Source organism: Lampetra planeri, chromosome 23 (genome assembly GCF_965212315.1).
Source record: "Lampetra planeri chromosome 23, kcLamPlan1.2.h2, whole genome shotgun sequence".
NCBI lineage: Eukaryota > Metazoa > Chordata > Hyperoartia > Petromyzontiformes > Petromyzontidae > Lampetra > Lampetra planeri.
Genome location: NC_136129.1, coordinates 4,538,163 through 4,557,638, shown reverse-complemented (window position 1 = coordinate 4,557,638; position 19,476 = coordinate 4,538,163). Strand labels below are relative to the sequence as shown.

General features: G+C 51.6%; 2 protein-coding genes across 3 annotated transcripts in view; one reads left to right on the top strand and one right to left on the bottom strand.

Moving 5' to 3' along the window:
- The window catches only part of LOC144726274 (uncharacterized), a 62,968-nt gene that overhangs the window by 33,424 nt on the left and 10,068 nt on the right, over positions 1–19,476 (bottom strand). The gene's annotated exons all lie outside the window — the stretch shown is intronic.
- Positions 1–19,476, top strand: part of LOC144726273 (uncharacterized) — a 33,726-nt gene that overhangs the window by 9,718 nt on the left and 4,532 nt on the right. Inside the window, exons 1-4 of one of the 2 annotated variants that reach the window (XR_013587258.1) lie at positions 4,429–8,538; positions 9,570–9,688; positions 13,743–13,811; positions 17,620–17,754. Coding sequence is in view for 1 of the 2 variants with exons in the window: in XM_078604828.1 (XP_078460954.1) it covers positions 9,668–9,688; positions 13,743–13,811; positions 17,620–17,754 (225 nt within the window). In the remaining variant the exon portion in view is untranslated. Of the gene's footprint in view, positions 1–4,428; positions 8,539–9,569; positions 9,689–13,742; positions 13,812–17,619; positions 17,755–19,476 lie in introns of those variants that run through there. The other variant, XM_078604828.1, reaches the window with a different exon arrangement.

Here is a 19,476-nt window from a genome sequence, read left to right as displayed (position 1 = left end):
TATTGTAGAGTTGCGGTCGTGTCGCTACAGTTCTCTGCGGTGAGTACAATACGATGTCTTTAAAAACAGCGAGGCGCTACGCCTCTATAAATAAAATAAATACCGAACCGCTCGCGCGTTCTGAGATGAACGGGACACCCACCCTGCAACTTGCAGACGTCTCGGAATGGAAAATGTAATTTCTATTTATCGTATTACTACTATACAGTGTTTTAAAAAATAACCGTTATCCAGAAGTGGATGGCCGATCGTGGCGCAACGATGACGGAACTTGGCGGGAGCCAAAGTGTCGGCGACTGCGTGTGGCGTTGTTGCGCAGAGGTCGCAAACGGGTTTTGATTCCTTACCCGTACCAAGCCGCACCAGGGTCGCAAACGGGTACCCGTACCCGTACCCGGCCGGGTTCGGGTAGCCGGGTATCGGGTAGGGTACGGGTATCGGGTACCCGGTTGCGACCTCTGCCTCTGCGGTGCTTGCCGAGCGGCCGCGATGATTTGGCCGTCGCACCGCTAATTGTTTGGTCGGCCTTGGACATTCATTCTGCCCGCAGGTCAATAAAGTAGATATATAGTTGCGGTTTACCTGCGCACACGGTGGCGAGATGTTGCTACCTCGTCTGGTATACAGGAGGTCGTGGGTTTGATCCCAACCCTGCCGCCTGCCGCTGTATATTTGGAGTTTGCGTGTCTCTCATCATTATTACGGTGGCTAGGAGATGTTAACTACCTCGCCTGGTATACAGGAGGTCGTGGGTTTAATCCCAACCCTGCCGCCTGCCGCTGTATATTTGGAGTTTGCGTGTCTCTCATCATTATCACAGTGGCTAGGAGATGTTAACTACCTCGCCTGGTATACAGGAGGTCGTGGGTTTGATCCCAACCCTGCCGCCTGCCGCTGTATATTTGGAGTTTGCGTGTCTCTCATCATTATCACAGTGGCTAGGAGATGTTAACTACCTCGCTTGGTATACAGGAGGTCGTGGGTTTGATCCCAGGTCGCTTCTGAAAAAGAGCTGTGCAGTATATCGCTCAGTGGGCCTTACCCGGTTAAAACAAATCGTAGCAGCAGTTTTGATTTACAAGGCGTAATTATGCCATGACCAATTGTGTGTATTTTATACAGATTATACTGATGAAATGACTGATGAAATGACCACCTTCCGTCGAGCATAAAACCATGATCACGCAAACTCAGACCATCCTCGCAGCAGTGGCTTTTGGATAACCATCGAACCGAGATGGCTATCACATCCTGCACTTTCAGATGCGCTTCTGCGGATGTCTGGAACGCTCCTCCTTCCGATATTGGGAATCCGCTGGGAGCTATGCACTTTTAAATCATCTTTTTGACAACCACCTTGCTTTAGAACTGATTTGTTCGTGTTCCAATTATTGTCCTTCCTCCGCAACTCCGATTAGCGCGGTTTTATACATGCGGTGTGAAAGAAATTCAAAATACATACATCAGAGACTGGTCTGTCTCTCACTGTATATCCCGATCCTGACGCCTGCTGTATATTTGTAGTTTGCGTGTCTTTCTCTCTCCCTGTGCTCGTATGGAGTTTTCTCTGGGTCGTGGCATGAACGAGAAAGCGAGTGATGGTGTGAATCTGTGTGGGTGAGTGTGTCAAGGGCGTGTTCGTGGTGAGTCTGTGTGGGTGGGTGTGTCGGCGTATGATGGTGGTAAGAGTGGTGAGTCTGACGGTGTGTGTGTGACGGCCGCGGTGTTTGTAGGTGTACGAGTGAGTGTGAACAATAGTGTGGCTGTGTAGAATGAGTGTAGCCAGCCAACGCGGGCTCTGAATAGGGTAAAGTAGACTTACAACTCCTGCTGCTGCTGCTGCTGATAGGATGCAATGCTCAGCACACTGCAATTGGAATGCAACTTGATCGCTGGTTGTATTCAATGTCCCGTCGTGACATTTGAAATATTGGCAAACATTTATTTAATTCCCACCACCACCACCCAGTCTGTGTCCGCCCAGCAGTACTCTATAAATGTGTAAACCCTCATCGCGTGGTGGGGTAAAGTGTGGGTACCTCCTATCTCCAACCGAGCCGTGCTGGCCAGCATAGATGCATATAAAAGGTCAAATACCACGCAAACTAGAGAACCATAGGGGAGCCCCACGGGAGCTCCCCCTTCCGCCAGCAGTGGCGCGAGGACTTGCAGAGCTGCGCTTTTGCCTGTTGTTACAACTTTTTGACTAAACAAACCCTGAAGCCTGGCACCACTAAACGCTGCACCTTTACGGCAGGTCTTATCTCACCTGCACACTTCCTGACTTCTATCGAAATAACAATAACAACGGTAATTAAATTTCGAGTTAAAGCTTTCGTGACTGCAGGGATTCATCTTCTTGGTTCTTTCGGTCAAGTCACCTAGAAGGGAAATAATAAAATAATAAAAATAAAACATAATAAAATAATTCTCACGACGTTTCGGCTACAACGCAAGCAGCCGTCCTCAGGTGAAGACGCTGTCTCCCCGACAGACCTGGTCTTCACCCGAGGACGGCTGCTTGCGTTGTGGCCGAAACGTCGTGAGAATTATTTTATTATGTTTTATTTTTATTATTTTATTATTTCCCTTCTACGTGACTTTACCGAAAGAACCAAGAAGAACAACGGTCATTGTTACGACTTCAGCTCTTTATCTATCCACTGCTGGATGAAGGCCTCCCCCAATGCCCGTGTGGGTTCTACGCTGGAGGTCGTTTGACCATGCTTCACGCTGGATCACTGACAACTTGCAGCTCAGCACACGGCAGATGCCTGCGCAGCGCGACTCACGACCTCCTCTTGATACCAAGATCCAGGATGGTCATCGTGTCTATGCGCCGCTTCTCGGTGGCAGCCCCAACAGTCTGGAACGCAATCATCCCTCTGCACATTCGCAGCATCACCTCAATCGCCTCCTTCAAGAGAGACTTAAAAACTCACCTCTACAAACCACGGGCTTTCGATTTAAAGCTTTCGTGACTGCAGGGATTCATCTTCTTGGTTCTTTCGGTAAAGTCACGTAGAAGGGAAGTATTATTATATTATTTTATTATGTTTTATTTTTATTATTTTATTACTTCCCTTCTACGTGACTTTACCGAAAGAACCAAGAAGATAAACCACGTGCTTTCGAGCGACTCTGAGCTTGGCTCCGCGCCTCTGAGTTGCGGCCACTACGTCTGCAAATTTGCGCGCGTTACAAATTGAACTATTATTATTACAAGTCAGGGACGGTGTCCTACCCTTCAGGACCGATTCAGATTCATCGCTCGCCAATGACGTTAGCCGTGGGCGAGCAATGCAACTCGGTCGGCGTGAGTGCGCCAACCACTTGTCCCACCGTTCCATCTCCACCCCCCTCCAACCCCAACAGTGTTGACAGAGAACGGCACTTGAGCGGCTTTTATCGGCGCTGAGCGCTTCCCACCAACGCGTTCGGTTGGGTAGCTTTGGGTGCATGTTTGCTCCGTCTCGCTCGTTCTGTCTCGTTTTCATTGTCTGTTTCGTGTCTATTGTCTGTCTCGTGTCTATTGTCTGTCTCGTTTCTATTGTCTGCCTCGTGTCTATTGTCTGTTTCGTGTCTATTGTCTGTCTCGTTTCTTTTGTCTCGTGTCTATTGTCTGTCTCGTTTCTATTGTCTGTTTCGTGTCTATTGTCTGTCTCGCTTGTTCTGTCTCGTTTCTATTGTCTGGCTCGTGTCTACTGTCTGTCTCGTTTATATTGTCTGTTTCTTGTCTATTGTCTGTCTCGCTTGTTCTGTCTCGTTTCTATTGTCTGGCTCGTGTCTACTGTCTGTCTCGTTTCTATTGTCTAACTTATTTGTTATATCTCCTTTCTATTGTCTGGCTCGTTCCTTCTCTCTCGTTTTCATTGCCCGGCTCGTTTGTTCTGTCTCGTGTCTATTGCCTGCACTTTGTGCCAGGCTAGGTGCACTTCGAGGCCAGCGCTTTTTCACAATAATTTCGTCAATCCACTGCTGTACGAGGACCTCACCACGCCCTTTCAGTCACGGGGGTTGTTTAACCATACTCCACCACGCTGGACAACGCCGATTGACGAACGGGGGTTCGGGTTAGTTGAGGGCATACGGATATCACTCGCCACGAATGTGTTAACCGTGGCCCGGGAATCACAGCGAACCACCGCGACACAAATGTGTCGTCCCCCAATCATCCCACGACTAGAACGCGCACGGGGAGAGGTGGAGTCGAGAGGGTCACCTCTGCTAACTGTCCGCCTGCTTGTTTAGTGTCCACCTCAAGTCCAAGTTCAGGTTCATTTATTAGGTATAGCCCTCTTCTTGGTTCTTTCGGTAAAGTCACGTAGAAGGGAAGTAATAAAATAATAAAAATAAAACATAATAAAATAATTCTCACGACGTTTCGGCCACAACGCAAGCAGCCACAACACAAGCAAGCCCGAGGACGGCTGCTTGCGTTGTGGCCGAAACGTCGTGAGAATTATTTTATTATGTTTTATTTTTATTATTTTATTACTTCCCTTCTACGTGACTTTACCGAAAGAACCAAGAAGATGAATCCCTGCAGTCACGAAAGGTATAGCTCTGTGAGCCATTCGGCTCTTGAATCGGGTGCAACCGCACCTAAGAACCCCGTGTGTGTTTATTTGTTCTGTCTCGTCTGCATCGCCTATCTCGTTTGTTCTGTGGCAGCCACGAGTGTTTGTCATTGCCGGGAATTGAACTTTGGTTGCTCTCTCCACGCTCGAAATCGCAGTTGCCACTCGTTGACGCGCCCGAGCGGTGTTTCCAGAGGGGGGTGGTCCTGCAGTTCGGTTCGGACACCATTGGGCCGCCCCGGTTAATACTGCGGGGTTATGAATCGTTAGATGCGACGTCGCCGTCACCAACACCTCCCCCCCCACACACCCCTCGCGCACCCCGTCCTCCTTCACTCGGGCCACCATCGCGGTGAGTCAGAATACCAACGATCTGGAACAAAAAAAAAGTTACCAAAATACAAAAAAAAAATACAAAAACAAATTGTGAACAAAAGAAAACTTGCTCAACTATTCGCAATCGGGTGAAAATGTCAGAAGAGGACATTTGAGGTTGAGGCGGGGAGAAGGAAGTGCTGGTTTGGTGAGTGTATGTGTGGTGTGTGTATGTGTGTATGTGAGTGTGTATGTGTGTGGTGAGTGTGTGTGTGTTGAGTGAGTGTGTGTGTGTGGTGAGTGTTTGTGTATGTGGTGTGTGTGTGGTGAGAGTGTGTGTGTGGTGAATGTGTGTGTGTGGTGAGTGTGTGTGTGGTGAGTGTGTGTGTGTGGTGAGTGTGTGTGTGTGGTGAGTGTGTGTGTGTGGTGAGTGTGTGTGTGGTGAGTGTGTGTGTGTGGTGAGAGTGTGTATGTGGTGAGGGTGTGTTTTTGTTGAGTGTGGTGAGTGTGTGTGTGTGGTGAGTGTGTGTGTGGTGAATGTGTGTGTGTGGTGAGTGTGTGTGTGGTGAGTGTGTGTGTGTGGTGAGTTTGTGTGTGTTGAGTGTGTGTGTGGTGAGTGTGTGTGTGTGGTGAGTGTGTGTGTGTGGTGAGTGTGTGTGTGTGGTGAGTGTGTGTGTGGTGAGTGTGTGTGTGTTGAGTGTGTGTGTGTGGTGAGAGTGTGTATGTGGTGAGTGTGTGTTTTTGTTGAGTGTGGTGAGTGTGTGTGTGTGGTGAGTGTGTGTGTGGTGAGTGTGTGTGTGTTGAGTGTGTGTGTGGTGAGAGTGTGTATGTGGTGAGTGTGTGTTTTTGTTGAGTGTGGTGAGTGTGTGTGTGTTGAGTGAGTGTGTGTGTGGTGAGTGTTTGTGTATGTGGTGTGTGTGTGGTGAGAGTGTGTGTGTGGTGAATGTGTGTGTGTGGTGAGTGTGTGTGTGGTGAGTGTGTGTGTGTGGTGAGTTTGTGTGTGTTGTGTGTGTGTGTGGTGAGTGTGTGTGTGTGGTGAGTGTGTGTGTGTGGTGAGTGTGTGTGTGTGGTGAGTGTGTGTGTGTGGTGAGTGTGTGTGTGGTGAGTGTGTGTGTGTGGTGAGAGTGTGTATGTGGTGAGGGTGTGTTTTTGTTGAGTGTGGTGAGTGTGTGTGTGTGGTGAGTGTGTGTGTGGTGAATGTGTGTGTGTGGTGAGTGTGTGTGTGGTGAGTGTGTGTGTGTGGTGAGTTTGTGTGTGTTGAGTGTGTGTGTGGTGAGTGTGTGTGTGTGGTGAGTGTGTGTGTGTGGTGAGTGTGTGTGTGTGTGGTGAGTGTGTGTGTGGTGAGTGTGTGTGTGTTGAGTGTGTGTGTGTGGTGAGAGTGTGTATGTGGTGAGTGTGTGTTTTTGTTGAGTGTGGTGAGTGTGTGTGTGTGGTGAGTGTGTGTGTGGTGAGTGTGTGTGTGTTGAGTGTGTGTGTGTGTGGTGAGAGTGTGTATGTGGTGAGTGTGTGTTTTTGTTGAGTGTGGTGAGTGTGTGTGTGTTGAGTGTGTGTGTGTGTGGTGAGTGTGTGTGTGTGTTGAGTGTGTGTGTGTGGTGAGTGTGTGTGTGTTGAGTTTGTGTGTGTTGAGTGTGTGTGTGGTGAGAGTGTGTATGTGGTGAGTGTGTGTGTGTTTGTTGAGTGTGGTGAGTGTGTGTGTGTTGAGTGTGTGTGTGTTGAGTGTGTGTGTGGTGAGTGTGTGTGTGTGTATGGTACACACGAGTCGTCACGGGTGGGTGCTGTGTTTACACTTGTACGTGAGTGTGTGTGCGAACACGTCTGCGCGTGTTTACGCTTGCTATGTCAACCATCGCTCCCACCCCTCCGACGTGAATCAACCCTTCCCACTCCCTCCACCGCGAAATCTTCTTCCGCGAGGAGCGGTGGCGCAGTGGTTAGCGGATCGCGCTGCGAATCCAGTGACCCGGGTTCACGTGAGCGGCGCGCACGCGAACTAAAGATCTGACAACAACAACAACAAAAAATCCTGCGCCTCCCCTAGGTCGACTCAGCCTTAAACGACGAGCACTACTTACTTAGTGTATGTGTCTGTTGTTGTTGTTGTAGCCCGTACTGAACGTTTGCGATGAAGAGAGCTTCACAGCTTATCGGATTCCTCCGGTATAAATACATATTGTGATTCTGTTGAACTTCTTTTGCACCGTACGTAGCCAACCGCGCTAATTGGAGGTGCGGGGGGGGGGACAACCAACTTAACACACAAAAAAGCAGTTCTAAACAAAATCCGTTTTCACCGTCGATTTCAAAGTGCGTCGCTCCTCCATTGGCGTCCTAACATCATCGGAAGGAAGCGACCAGAGTTCTGCGCTTTCAAAATATCGGCACCGGGGAGACAAAGGCGGCCGGGCGTGGCTCTGCCCATATCACCCCGCCTTGTGTGCCTTCTTCATAAGTGCTCTAACAAATGCACTTGCCCCAACGCAATGTATAGGTGGTCTTAATCTTTGTAAGTGTTAACAGGTTAGCGAGCCTGTGTGTGTGTGTCTGTGTGTGTCTGTGTGTGTGTGCCTGTGTCTGTGTGTGTGTCTGTGTGTGTGTGCCTGTGTCTGTGTGTGTGTCTGTGTGTGTGTCTGTGTGTGTGTCTGTGTGTGTGTCTGTGTGTCTGTGTGTGTGTGCATGTGTCTGTGTGTGTGTCTGTGTGTGTGTCTGTGTGTGTGTCTGTGTGTCTGTGTGTGTGTGTGTCTGTGTGTATGCCCGTGTCTGTGTGTGCGCGCGTTTAGTTGTGAGCGGCGGCGCATTGCTTGGCGCCCTGCACTACGAACCCGGCGTCCCGAGTTCGATTCCCGCTCACGATCAACATAGGTCGACTCAGCCTTAAAACATTACCTGGTGCGGTGTTCAAAACATCAGCATTGGGGAGACAAAGGCAGCCGGCCATGGTGATCACCTCCCCCGTGTCGTATGTCGCACCAGCCTTTGCTAGGTAACAACAATTGCCCAAACAGCCTATTGAAGGCTACAGGGGGAAATCATTGTCTTTGCTTAGCATCTACGCGTGTTATGCCACCCGTAACTGTCAGCCTCCAACGCCCCCCCCCCACCCATACATGTCCCAACCCCCAGGGTGTCCCCAGAAGACCTCCTGCCACACACATATCGAGGCGGGCGTGAAGTACATCTGAGGGCAGGGGATGGACTCAGAGACGCAACGGGCGCGAGAGAGAGAGAGGAGAGGGGGGAGGGAGGAGGGCATGAGCCACAGACGATGTTCGCATCGCACGCACGTGGCACTGGGTTTGTTTGGTGGATGAGGCAACGGGGGATTGGTGGATCACACGCACACCGCACACCGCCGATGAGCGCGGTTGGCTGCGTACGGCGCGAAAAAAGTTCAACACGCATGGAGAGTAGGTCACTCCCTCCGCCTCTCTGTATGTGCCGTGAAGAAAGGGGCCACTTGCTTGAAAGGTCATCGTCTCTATCGTCTGACCTATCCGTGATTGGGCACAGAGCGTTGCCCCCCCCCACCCACTCCCCCACTCGCCCGCTGAAGGGTTTCTGCGGACTCTGCCAGATGCCCTTCCGCACCACGGGTAAACAACTCGCAAAGTCGCCGAAAACATCTTAAGATAAAGCACAACAGGAAGTATGTACGTATGGATGGACGCACCTTCTTTGAAATGAGTTCGAGGAATCGGTGTTGCTTCCCTGGGCGAGTGAGTAATTCGTATTGTACATTTGCATCGAGGTTGAAAGGTGGGAGGGAAAGGCGAAACGAATCGGAATGAACTAACCCCGCAGTGGCCGCGAACCTGTGCGACCTGAGTTCGCGTCCTGTCCACGGTTCGAACGGCAGCGACGAGTCATCGATCTGAGTCGTCACCTGGTCTCCCCCACCACCTTCACTCACTCCCGACCCTCCCCCCACCCCACCCCCCGCTCTCAGTCGCCTCTGGCTAATGTGACGGCACTTTCTCCAACAGTCTGTAGCCTACAACAGGGGATGCTTCTGTTTGTATGTCGCGATGCATCTATATATGTCTGCGTGTACATGTGAGGGTTATGTCTGTGTAAATGTGTGTGGGGAGCGGTGGTGTAGCGGTTAGCACGCTGCGCTATGAACCCGGCGACACGGGTTCGATTCCCGCTCACTGCCAACATCAGTGACGATTATCTGAACCAGTCCCGGGCCTCCCCTAGGTCGACTCAGCCTCAAATGAGTACCTGGTGCGGTGTGTAAACATCTCCACTAGGGAGACAAAGGCGGTCGGGCGTGGTGCTGGCCACCCACCCCCTCGTGTACCGTTCTGGCCCTCATAGGTGCTCGCTAACAGCACTTGCCCCTATAGTCTGTTAAGGCTATACAGGGGATCTTTGTAAATGTATGTACATTTACCTGACATGTTAAATGTTACATGGGGGATCGTTATAATTGTCCATGTATATACTGTGTGTGTAATTGTCTTTGTGTACACGTACGTGTATACATGCATACATGTTCTGCCGTTTTGTGTAGGATCAGTGTATATCTCGTGCTGTGTAAAAAAAAAAAAATCGGCACTGGGAGAGACAAAGGCGGCCGAGCGTGGTGCTGTCCGCAAGTTGCTCGCTAACAGCACTTGCCCTAAAAGCGGGTGTGACCGTATGGGGGATCTTTGCCTTTGTGTGTGTGTGTAGGAGTCCGGCTGCTGCTAGTGTCGTTTTGCTGTGTCTGGGTGCACGGTGCCGGCCACTGCAATCAAACCCTCGTGAAATACTTCACCAGCCAGAGCCACATGATCAATACCAAAAACCTGGTAACCAACTCACCTACTCACTCACTTGTTGTGTCAGCAGAATCCGTGATGAGACTATAATCCACTCACTCGCTCACCCACCCACCCGCTCACCCACCCACTCAATGACCGTGGCAGCATAATTCCTGGTAAGATTATAACCCACTCACCCACCCACTCACCTACCCACCCACCCACCCGCTCACCCACTCACTCACCCACCCGCTCACCCACCCACTGACTGTACCAGCAAAATTGCTGATGAGATGATAACCGACCCACTCACCCACCCACCCACTCACCGATCGTGCCAGCATCATTCCTGGTAAGAGTGTAACCGACCCACTCACCCACCCACCCATCCACTCCATCTGTGGCTGTGCAAGCATCATTCCTTGGAGTAGAGTCCTGGAGGCAGGGAACAGAACAATTCAGGGCCCTCAGACCTCCTGACTCTAGACGACTTCTAGGAATTACTCGGAGTGCCAGGCGTTGTGTAGCTCCTGTGCCTATGAAGGTCAACGTCGAAAGGTAGCAGCTAATTTCAGCTCACATTGCCACTGAGGTGGTGCTGATTTGATATTTTCAGCCCTGTAGAGCCAGTAGTGGGGGGGGGGGGGGCGAGGGAGACATTCCTCGTTCCTATGGCGAAGCGAGCCTCTCCTTAGGAGAACCACTGTTGACGGCTCCACATGGCGTTACTTATTTTATCGACCCGGGATGAAGGGATGATGGGTTGAGTCATCACTGGAATCGGACGAACATTCCGACACGGACCGCAGAGCAGAGGTCGCAACCGGGTACCCGATACCCGGCTACCCGTACCCGGCCGAGTACGGGTAGCCGTTTGCGACCCTGGTGCGGCCGGGTACGGGTATGGGTAAGGAATCAAAACCCGTTTGCGACCTCTGCCGCAAAGCTTCGGAAAAAGCTGTCGACAGTGGCTCTGGCTGCTATCGCGCTCGTCTGCAGGTTGCATCACTCCCTCTGTCTCTCTCTCTCTCTCAATGTCCCCTCTCTCTCCGAAAGTAAAAAAGTGAACCAAATCTGTACACGTGCCAGGTTATAGGTAATCATTACCCCCATTGCCACACTTGTCCGACACGCCGATCGATTTGGCTGCGATGCACCGACTTAAACCGCTGAGTGGAAAGAGGTGGGGGGTGGGGGGTCTGGGGGAAGGGGTACATTTCAAGAAACTTGCCACCCATTGCTTCAGCTTCCGTGCCATGAGATGGAATCGAACCGGTGCCCTCTAGATTGCAGGTCACTGTTGTGTCCTTCTGCTGCTAAAGCGTTACACCACAGCAGCTGTTCCAGCAGCATTCCTACACGCAATGAGGCCACGTCAAGAACATGTAGGCAAAGCTCCCCCATGTAGCCTGGTAGACTGTCGGGGCGAGTGCTGTTCGCAAGCTCCCATTAGGGCCGACAGTGCGCGATGCAATCATTGTAAAGATGTTATTAACCATGCACAAAAGATTTAACTACACATTTTTGGACCATCTTATCCAGAGGCGTAGCTAGGGGGGGGGGGGGCAGGGGGGTACATGTGTCCCCCGGGCGCCAAGGTAAAGGGGCGCCAACATGAGGCTTGCAACGTTACATTAGAACTTATTGCGGCGGGCGCGGCAGCCTGAAACTACTGCACAAATCTACACCTCAACCTAAAAGTTGATATATCCCGCCACACACAGCCTACATGTCATGTAATTACATTTTGGTATGTGATTAAACGCGGCGGGGGGGGGGGGGCAATTTTATAGTTCGTCCCCGGGTGCAAAATATCCTAGCTACGCCACTGATCTTATCTGACAGGCACTATTTTACCTTACCGAGTGTTAACATCCCCGGCGTTTAACAGCACTCTCCTTTTTCGTATTTGATTGTCAGCCAACACTGGTAAAAAACAACAACATGGGCATTTTCGTTCTCTTCTATCATGTGCACCAACAGGTGCTTGCGCACAAACATGTCCACGTACACGTGTACCTCGTGCTCTCTTTTAGCCCCGCCCCCCCCTCCCAATACGTTCCATTCATTGGCTACCACATTCTGATAAGCTCCTCCCCCCTCCTCCCCCTCGACTTGTATTTAAGAACTTGCATCTTGGAATCTCTGCCTCACTTGATACAGCAAATCTGGCTGTGACGGTCCAACCTGATGACGGAGACTTGTGTTGCCTCTGAAACGTCGTGATTTTTATTATTTTATTTTTAATAATTTCAATTACATTTTTTTATCTACGTGACTTTACCGAAAAAACTAAGAGTGTGGGTAGTGTGGCCAGGAGCGTGCCTGGCCGCCTTAGTCTCCAACCGGCGGTGATGTTCACATGCACAAGTACTCAAGACAGATTTGGGGACCGGTTCTGATATCAAATTGCCGCTGAGGTTAGCCGTGGCCCGCAGTCGAACTTGGGTTGCCGGGTAGGTGCATGAGTGTAGTGCGCTAACCACTGCGCCAATGCTCCCCTCTGCACACACGCAAAAGACAAAGATCCCCCGTATAGCCTGAACAGACTTTTGGGGAAAGTGCTGTTAGCGAGTAGCACCTATGAAGTCCAGCACGGAACACGAGGAGGTGGGCACCACGCCCGGCCGCCTTTGCCTCCGCACTTGCGATGTTGACACACAGCACCAGATACTCATTTGAGGCTGAGCCGACCTAGGGGAGGCCCAGGAACGGTTTAGATAAACGTCACCGGCGTTGGCGGCCACGAGCGGGAATCAAACTCAGGTCGCCGGCTTCGGTAGCGTAGTGCGCTAACCACTGCGCTACCACTCCCTCTCCACACGCACGCGCACCCCCCTCATCCCAGAGGTCCCAAACGGGTTTTGATTCCTTACCCGTACCCGTACCCGGCCGAACCAGGGTCGCAAATGGGTACCCGTACCCCTACCCTACCCGATACCCGGCTACCCGTACCCGGCCGGGTATCGGGCAGGGTACGGGTACGAGTACCCGATTGCGACCTCTGGGATGAAGCTATGTTGCAGGCGCGGGTGGGTTGATTCTAGGAACTTGAATTGTGAGAAGAGACAAGACGTTGGGAAATGAGTGACAGACGGTGACTCACCAGTGACTCACGGCCTACCCGTACCCGTACCCGGCCGCACCAGGGTCGCAAACGGCTACCCGTACCCGGTATGGCCCCGTGAATGATGTTATAAATATCCAAATGGCCCTTGTCAGAAAAAAGGTTCCCTACCCCTGACATAGAGATACCCTTGAAGTCACGTAGAGACCCATGGACCTACACGTTGACCCATCATAGTCTCACACAGATTGAGTTGCGATTCCAACCCGGGTATTCAAGTTGACGATGGTCTCAGACCGATTACCGATAACTGCACAACAACACAAATCACTCAATGATATCAAACATTGTGTTTGTACTTAATTAGGGTGAATCCTGGCTCTGAGAAGTAAAGTATCGGATTGACTGCCATGCAACAAAAACAATCTCAACCGTCGCAGAATGTGTAGTAAAGTCTACGCCCATCACCATCATCAACACTATTATCACCATCATCACTATCATCACCATCATCAACACCATTATCACCATCATCACTATCATCACCATCATCATCACCATTGTAACCATCATCACTATCATCACCATCATCATCACCATCATCATCACCATCATCATCACCATCATCATCACCATTGTAACCATCATCACAATCATCATCACCATCATCACCATCATCACTACAATCATCACCACCAGTGTGTCACCCCACCCCCTCTCCCTGCCGCGTGAGTTCGTGTGGTCGGGAGCGGTGGCACAGCAGTTAGCGCACTGCGCTACGAACCTGGCGACCCGAGTTCGATTTCCCGCTCGCGACCAACATCAGTGACGATTCATTGAACCGGTCCTGGGCCTTCCCCTAGGTCAACTCAGCCTCAAATGAGTACAGTGCCTGGTGTGACAAAGGTGCCCAGGTATGGTGTTGGCCACCCACCCCCTCGGCTGCTGTGCTGGCCTTCATCGGGGCGACAGGAACTTGCCCTAACAGTCTGCTAAGGCTATACGGGTGATCTTTGTCTTTGTTTGCGTGTCCAGCCGATGAAGCTGCCGGCCAAAGTCTTAATCAATGAGGCCTACCGGAAGATATGTGTCGAGGAAGACCAGGTGAGATACCGCCTCCCTCACTCACTCACTCTCCCTCACTCACTCTCACTCACTCACACTCACTCACTCACTCTCACTCACTCACACTTACTCACTCACACTCACTCACTCACACTCATTCACTCACTCACTCTCACTCACTCACACTCACTCACTCACACTCACTCACTCACACTCACTCACACTCACTCACACTCACTCACTCACACTCACTCACTCACACTCACTCACTCTCACTCACTCACTCTCACTCACTCACACTCACTCACTCACACTCACTCACTCACACTCACTCACTCACTCACACTCACTCACTCTCACTCACTCACTCACTCTCACTCTCTCCCTCACTCACTCTCACTCACTCACACTCACTCACTCACACTCACTCACTCTCACTCACTCACTCTCACTCACTCACTCACACTCACTCTCACTCACACTCACTCACACTCACTCACTCACACTCACTCACTCACTCACACTCACTCACTCACTCACTCACACTCACACTCACTCACACTCACTCACTCACTCTCACTCACACTCACTCACTCACACTCACTCACTCACACTCACTCTCACTCACACTCACTCACTCACTCACACTCACTCACTCACTCACACTCACTCACACTCACTCACACTCACTCACTCACTCTCACTCACTCTCACTCACACTCGCTCACTCTCACTCACTCTCACTCACTCACTCACTCTCACTCACTCTCACTCACACTCACTCACTCACTCACACTCACTCACTCACACTCACTCACTCACACTCTCTCACTCACACTCACTCTCACTCACACTCACTCACTCACACTCACTCTCACTCACTCACTCTCACTCACTCACACTCACTCTCACTCACTCACTCACACTCACTCACTCACACTCACTCACTCACTCACTCTCACTCACTCACTCACACTCACTCTCACTCTCACTCACTCACTCACTCACACTCACTCACTCACACTCACTCACTCACACTCACTCACTCACTCACTCACACTCACTCACTCACACTCACTCACTCACTCACACTCACTCACTCACTCACACTCACTCACTCACACTCACTCACTCACTCACACTCACTCACTCACTCACACTCACTCACTCACACTCACTCTCACTCACACTCACTCACTCTCCCTCACTCACTCTCCCTCACTCACACTCGCTCACTCACACTCGCTCACTCACACTCGCTCACTCACACTCGCTCACTCACACTCGCTCACTCACACTCGCTCACTCTCCCTCACTCGCTCACTCTCCCTCGCTCACTCTCCCTCACTCGCTCACTCTCCCTCACTCACTCCCTCACTCACTCACTCACACTCACTCTCCCTCACTCACTCTCCCTCACTCACTCTCCCTCACTCACTCTCCCTCACTCACTCTCCCTCACTCACTCCCTCACTCGCTCACTCTCCCTCACTCACTCCCTCACTCACTCTCCCTCACTCACTCTCCCTCACTCACTCTCCCTCACTCACTCCCTCACTCGCTCACTCTCCCTCACTCGCTCACTCTCCCTCACTCACTCCCTCACTCACTCACTCACACTCACTCTCCCTCACTCACTCTCCCTCACTCACTCTCCCTCACTCACTCTCCCTCACTCACTCTCCCTCACTCACTCTCCCTCACTCACTCTCCCTCACTCACTCACTCACTCACTCACTCTCCCTCACTCACTCACTCACTCACTCTCCCTCACTCACTCACTCACTCTCCCTCACTCACTCACTCACTCACTCACTCACTCACTCACTCACTCACTCACTCACTCACTCTCCCTCACTCACTCACTCACTCTCCCTCACTCACTCACTCACTCACTCACTCACTCACTCACTCACTCACTCTCCCTCACTCACTCACTCACTCACTCTCACTCACTCACTCACTCACTCACTCACTCACTCACTCTCCCTCACTCACTCACTCTCCCTCACTCACTCACTCACACTCACTCACTCACACTCACTCACTCACACTCACTCACTCACACTCACTCTCACTCACACTCACTCACTCTCCCTCACTCACTCTCCCTCACTCACACTCGCTCACTCACACTCGCTCACTCACACTCGCTCACTCACACTCGCTCACTCACACTCGCTCACTCACACTCGCTCACTCTCCCTCACTCGCTCACTCTCCCTCGCTCACTCTCCCTCACTCGCTCACTCTCCCTCACTCGCTCACTCTCCCTCACTCGCTCACTCTCCCTCGCTCACTCTCCCTCACTCGCTCACTCTCCCTCACTCGCTCACTCTCCCTCACTCGCTCACTCTCCCTCACTCACTCACTCACTCTCCCTCACTCACTCCCTCACTCACTCACTCACACTCACTCTCCCTCACTCACTCTCCCTCACTCACTCTCCCTCACTCACTCTCCCTCACTCACTCTCCCTCACTCACTCACTCACTCACTCACTCACTCACTCTCCCTCACTCACTCACTCACTCTCCCTCACTCGCTCACTCTCCCTCACTCACTCACTCACTCTCCCTCACTCACTCCCTCACTCACTCACTCACACTCACTCTCCCTCACTCACTCTCCCTCACTCACTCTCCCTCACTCACTCTCCCTCACTCACTCTCCCTCACTCACTCTCCCTCACTCACTCTCCCTCACTCACTCTCCCTCACTCACTCTCCCTCACTCACTCACTCACTCTCCCTCACTCACTCACTCACTCTCCCTCACTCACTCTCCCTCACTCACTCACTCACTCACTCACTCACACTCACTCTCCCTCACTCACTCTCCCTCACTCACTCTCCCTCACTCACTCTCCCTCACTCACTCTCCCTCACTCACTCTCCCTCACTCACTCTCCCTCACTCACTCACTCACTCTCCCTCACTCACTCACTCACTCTCCCTCACTCACTCACTCTCCCTCACTCACTCACTCACTCACTCACTCACTCACTCTCACTCACTCACTCACTCACTCACTCTCCCTCACTCACTCACTCACTCACTCACTCACTCACTCACTCACTCTCCCTCACTCACTCACTCACTCTCCCTCACTCACTCACTCACTCTCCCTCACTCACTCACTCACTCTCCCTCACTCACTCACTCACTCTCCCTCACTCACTCACTCACACTCACTCACTCACTCACCTCACCTCACTCACTCACACTCTCTCCCTCACACTCTCTCCCTCACTCACACTCACTCACACTCACTCACACTCACTCACACTCACTCACACTCACTCACACTCACTCACACTCACTCACACTCACTCACACTCACTCACACTCACTCACACTCACTCACACTCACTCACACTCACTCCCTCACTCACACTCTCCCTCACGCTCTCTCCCTCACTCACTCACTCACTCTCTCTCACTCACTCACTCTCCCTCACTCTCCCTCACTCTCCCTCACTCACTCACTCCCTCACTCACACTCTCCCTCACGCTCTCTCACACTCTCTCTCTCACTCTCTCTCTCTCTCTCACATACTCCCACACATGATGACGATGATGCTGATGATGGTGGTGCAGCTGCTGATGATGCTGCTTATTGATGATGCTGATGATGGTGGTGCATCTGCTGATGATGCTGCTTATTGATGATGATGGTGCAGCTGCTGATGATGCTGCTTATTGATGATAATGCTGATGATGATGCATCTGCTGATGATGATGCATCTGCTGATGATGCTGCTTATTGATGATGCTGATGATGATGGTGCATCTGCTGATGATGCATATTGATGATGTTGGTGCATCTGCCGCTGTTCGTGATGCAGGTTAACTATCTGGAGGCGCTGGGCAGGCTGATTTGCACCTTCGAGAGCCTGGCGGGGAAGGGCGGCCGGTCTCCCCCTATAATGTTGACCAGGCTGAGGGCCGAGATACTGAAGGAATGTCCAGCCCCGGAGAGGGTGAGACACCCCACATCACATACACACGGCGCCCAACGGAGGAGGCCGGCACGGCACACGAGGGGGGTGGGTGGCAGAGCACCACGGAACGCCTTTGTGACCTCGGATGGCGACGGTTTACACGCCTTATTAACGGCTGAGTCGACCAAGGGGAGACCCAGAACCAGTTAAAATATCCGTCAGCAGGAATATCGATACGAAGGGAAAGATTTCCCGAGAGCCTCTTGCAGGGCTGTAGGCATTGGTTGGCACCCTGCACTACAAACCCGATGACCCGCTCTCAGCTGACATCAATGACGACTATCTGAACCGGTTCCGGGCCTCCGTTAGGTCGACTCAACCGAAAATGATATACTTGCACGAGCCTCTCTACACCTGTGGTTCTTCACCTTTATTATTTCAGCCTTGCACCCGTTTGGTTCTCTATCGTAACTTTTTTTTAAAAATAATGCCAAAGAACACACGGGTTTGATGAAACAAAGTAGTTCCACTTATCTTCTTGGTTCTTTCGGTAAAGTCACGTCGAATGGAAATAATAAAATAATAAAAATAAAACATAATAAAATAATTCTCACGACGTTTCGGCCACTACTCGACAGACCTGCTCTCCACCTGAGGACGGCTGCTTGCGTTGTGGCCGAAACGTCGTGAGAATTATTTTATTATGTTTTATTTTTATTATTTTATTATTTCCATTCTACGTGACTTTACCGAAAGAACCAAGAAAATGAATCCCTGCAGACACGAAAGAAGCTTTAAATCGAAACTTAGTTCCACTTACCTGCCCGTGCTTAGATTTTTATTCGATGATTCACCGTCGACAAAAATCTGGCGTGTCTCGCGCCCTGTAACCCCAGGGGGTACGTGCACCCCAGTTTAGGAACCACTGCTCTACACCTACAGCACAACAACCGCCACGAAGTGACGTTGACGTCACCGCGGCACTTGTGCCAGGCCAGGTGCACTTCGAGTGCACGTCAAGCGTCGACGGCTCGCTGACAAGAGGTCATGCGACAGACCCAAGTGCCATGGGTTGACTGAGATGATTGGCAGATGCATCAGCTGTGCCCCCTACCGTGCCAACTTGCTGAATTTTAGCCACCCGGCGCTCCGCTCGTTGTTGTGAGCGTCGCTCCTCCGCCCTCCGTTGTTGTTGGAGGGCGACGGCCTCCAACTGCCCAGTAGCGTCCTTCACGAGCCTCCTCCACAGAGGCCGATTTTGACACCGCTGGTACCAGTCATCGGCAAGTCCACTCAGCTCCACATCCTCCTGTTCCGCATCAGTACATCTCTTTTCTAGCCCGTGTAGCACCCATTTAGCCCCCTCTATCTGGCCAAACATAAACTACTTGGGCATGTGATGGCTGGGCATGCGGGCCACATGACCCAGCCAACTGATGGGAATGTGTCCAGATCTTTCAAGGATTTGTGAGCTTCTGACACAAACCTGACTGGTTAAACCCAGGATGGATCTTAGGCAGGCCAGCCTGAATGTTTTTAACCGGCGCAGATATTCCATTAGAGGGGTCCATGTTCCGCAAGCATCGAAAAGGGAGGGCACGACTGGCCGTGACTATCCAAAGCTTCGTATGGAGCGACAGGCCAGGTAGCTTCCTCGCAGCGTTACGCAGACGATGACAAGGATAATGCCGCCAGGTGTGAGACCTCTGCTGTCAAACCAGAGCTGGTCATGAGCACACTGCCCAAGTGTGGGAATCTCTC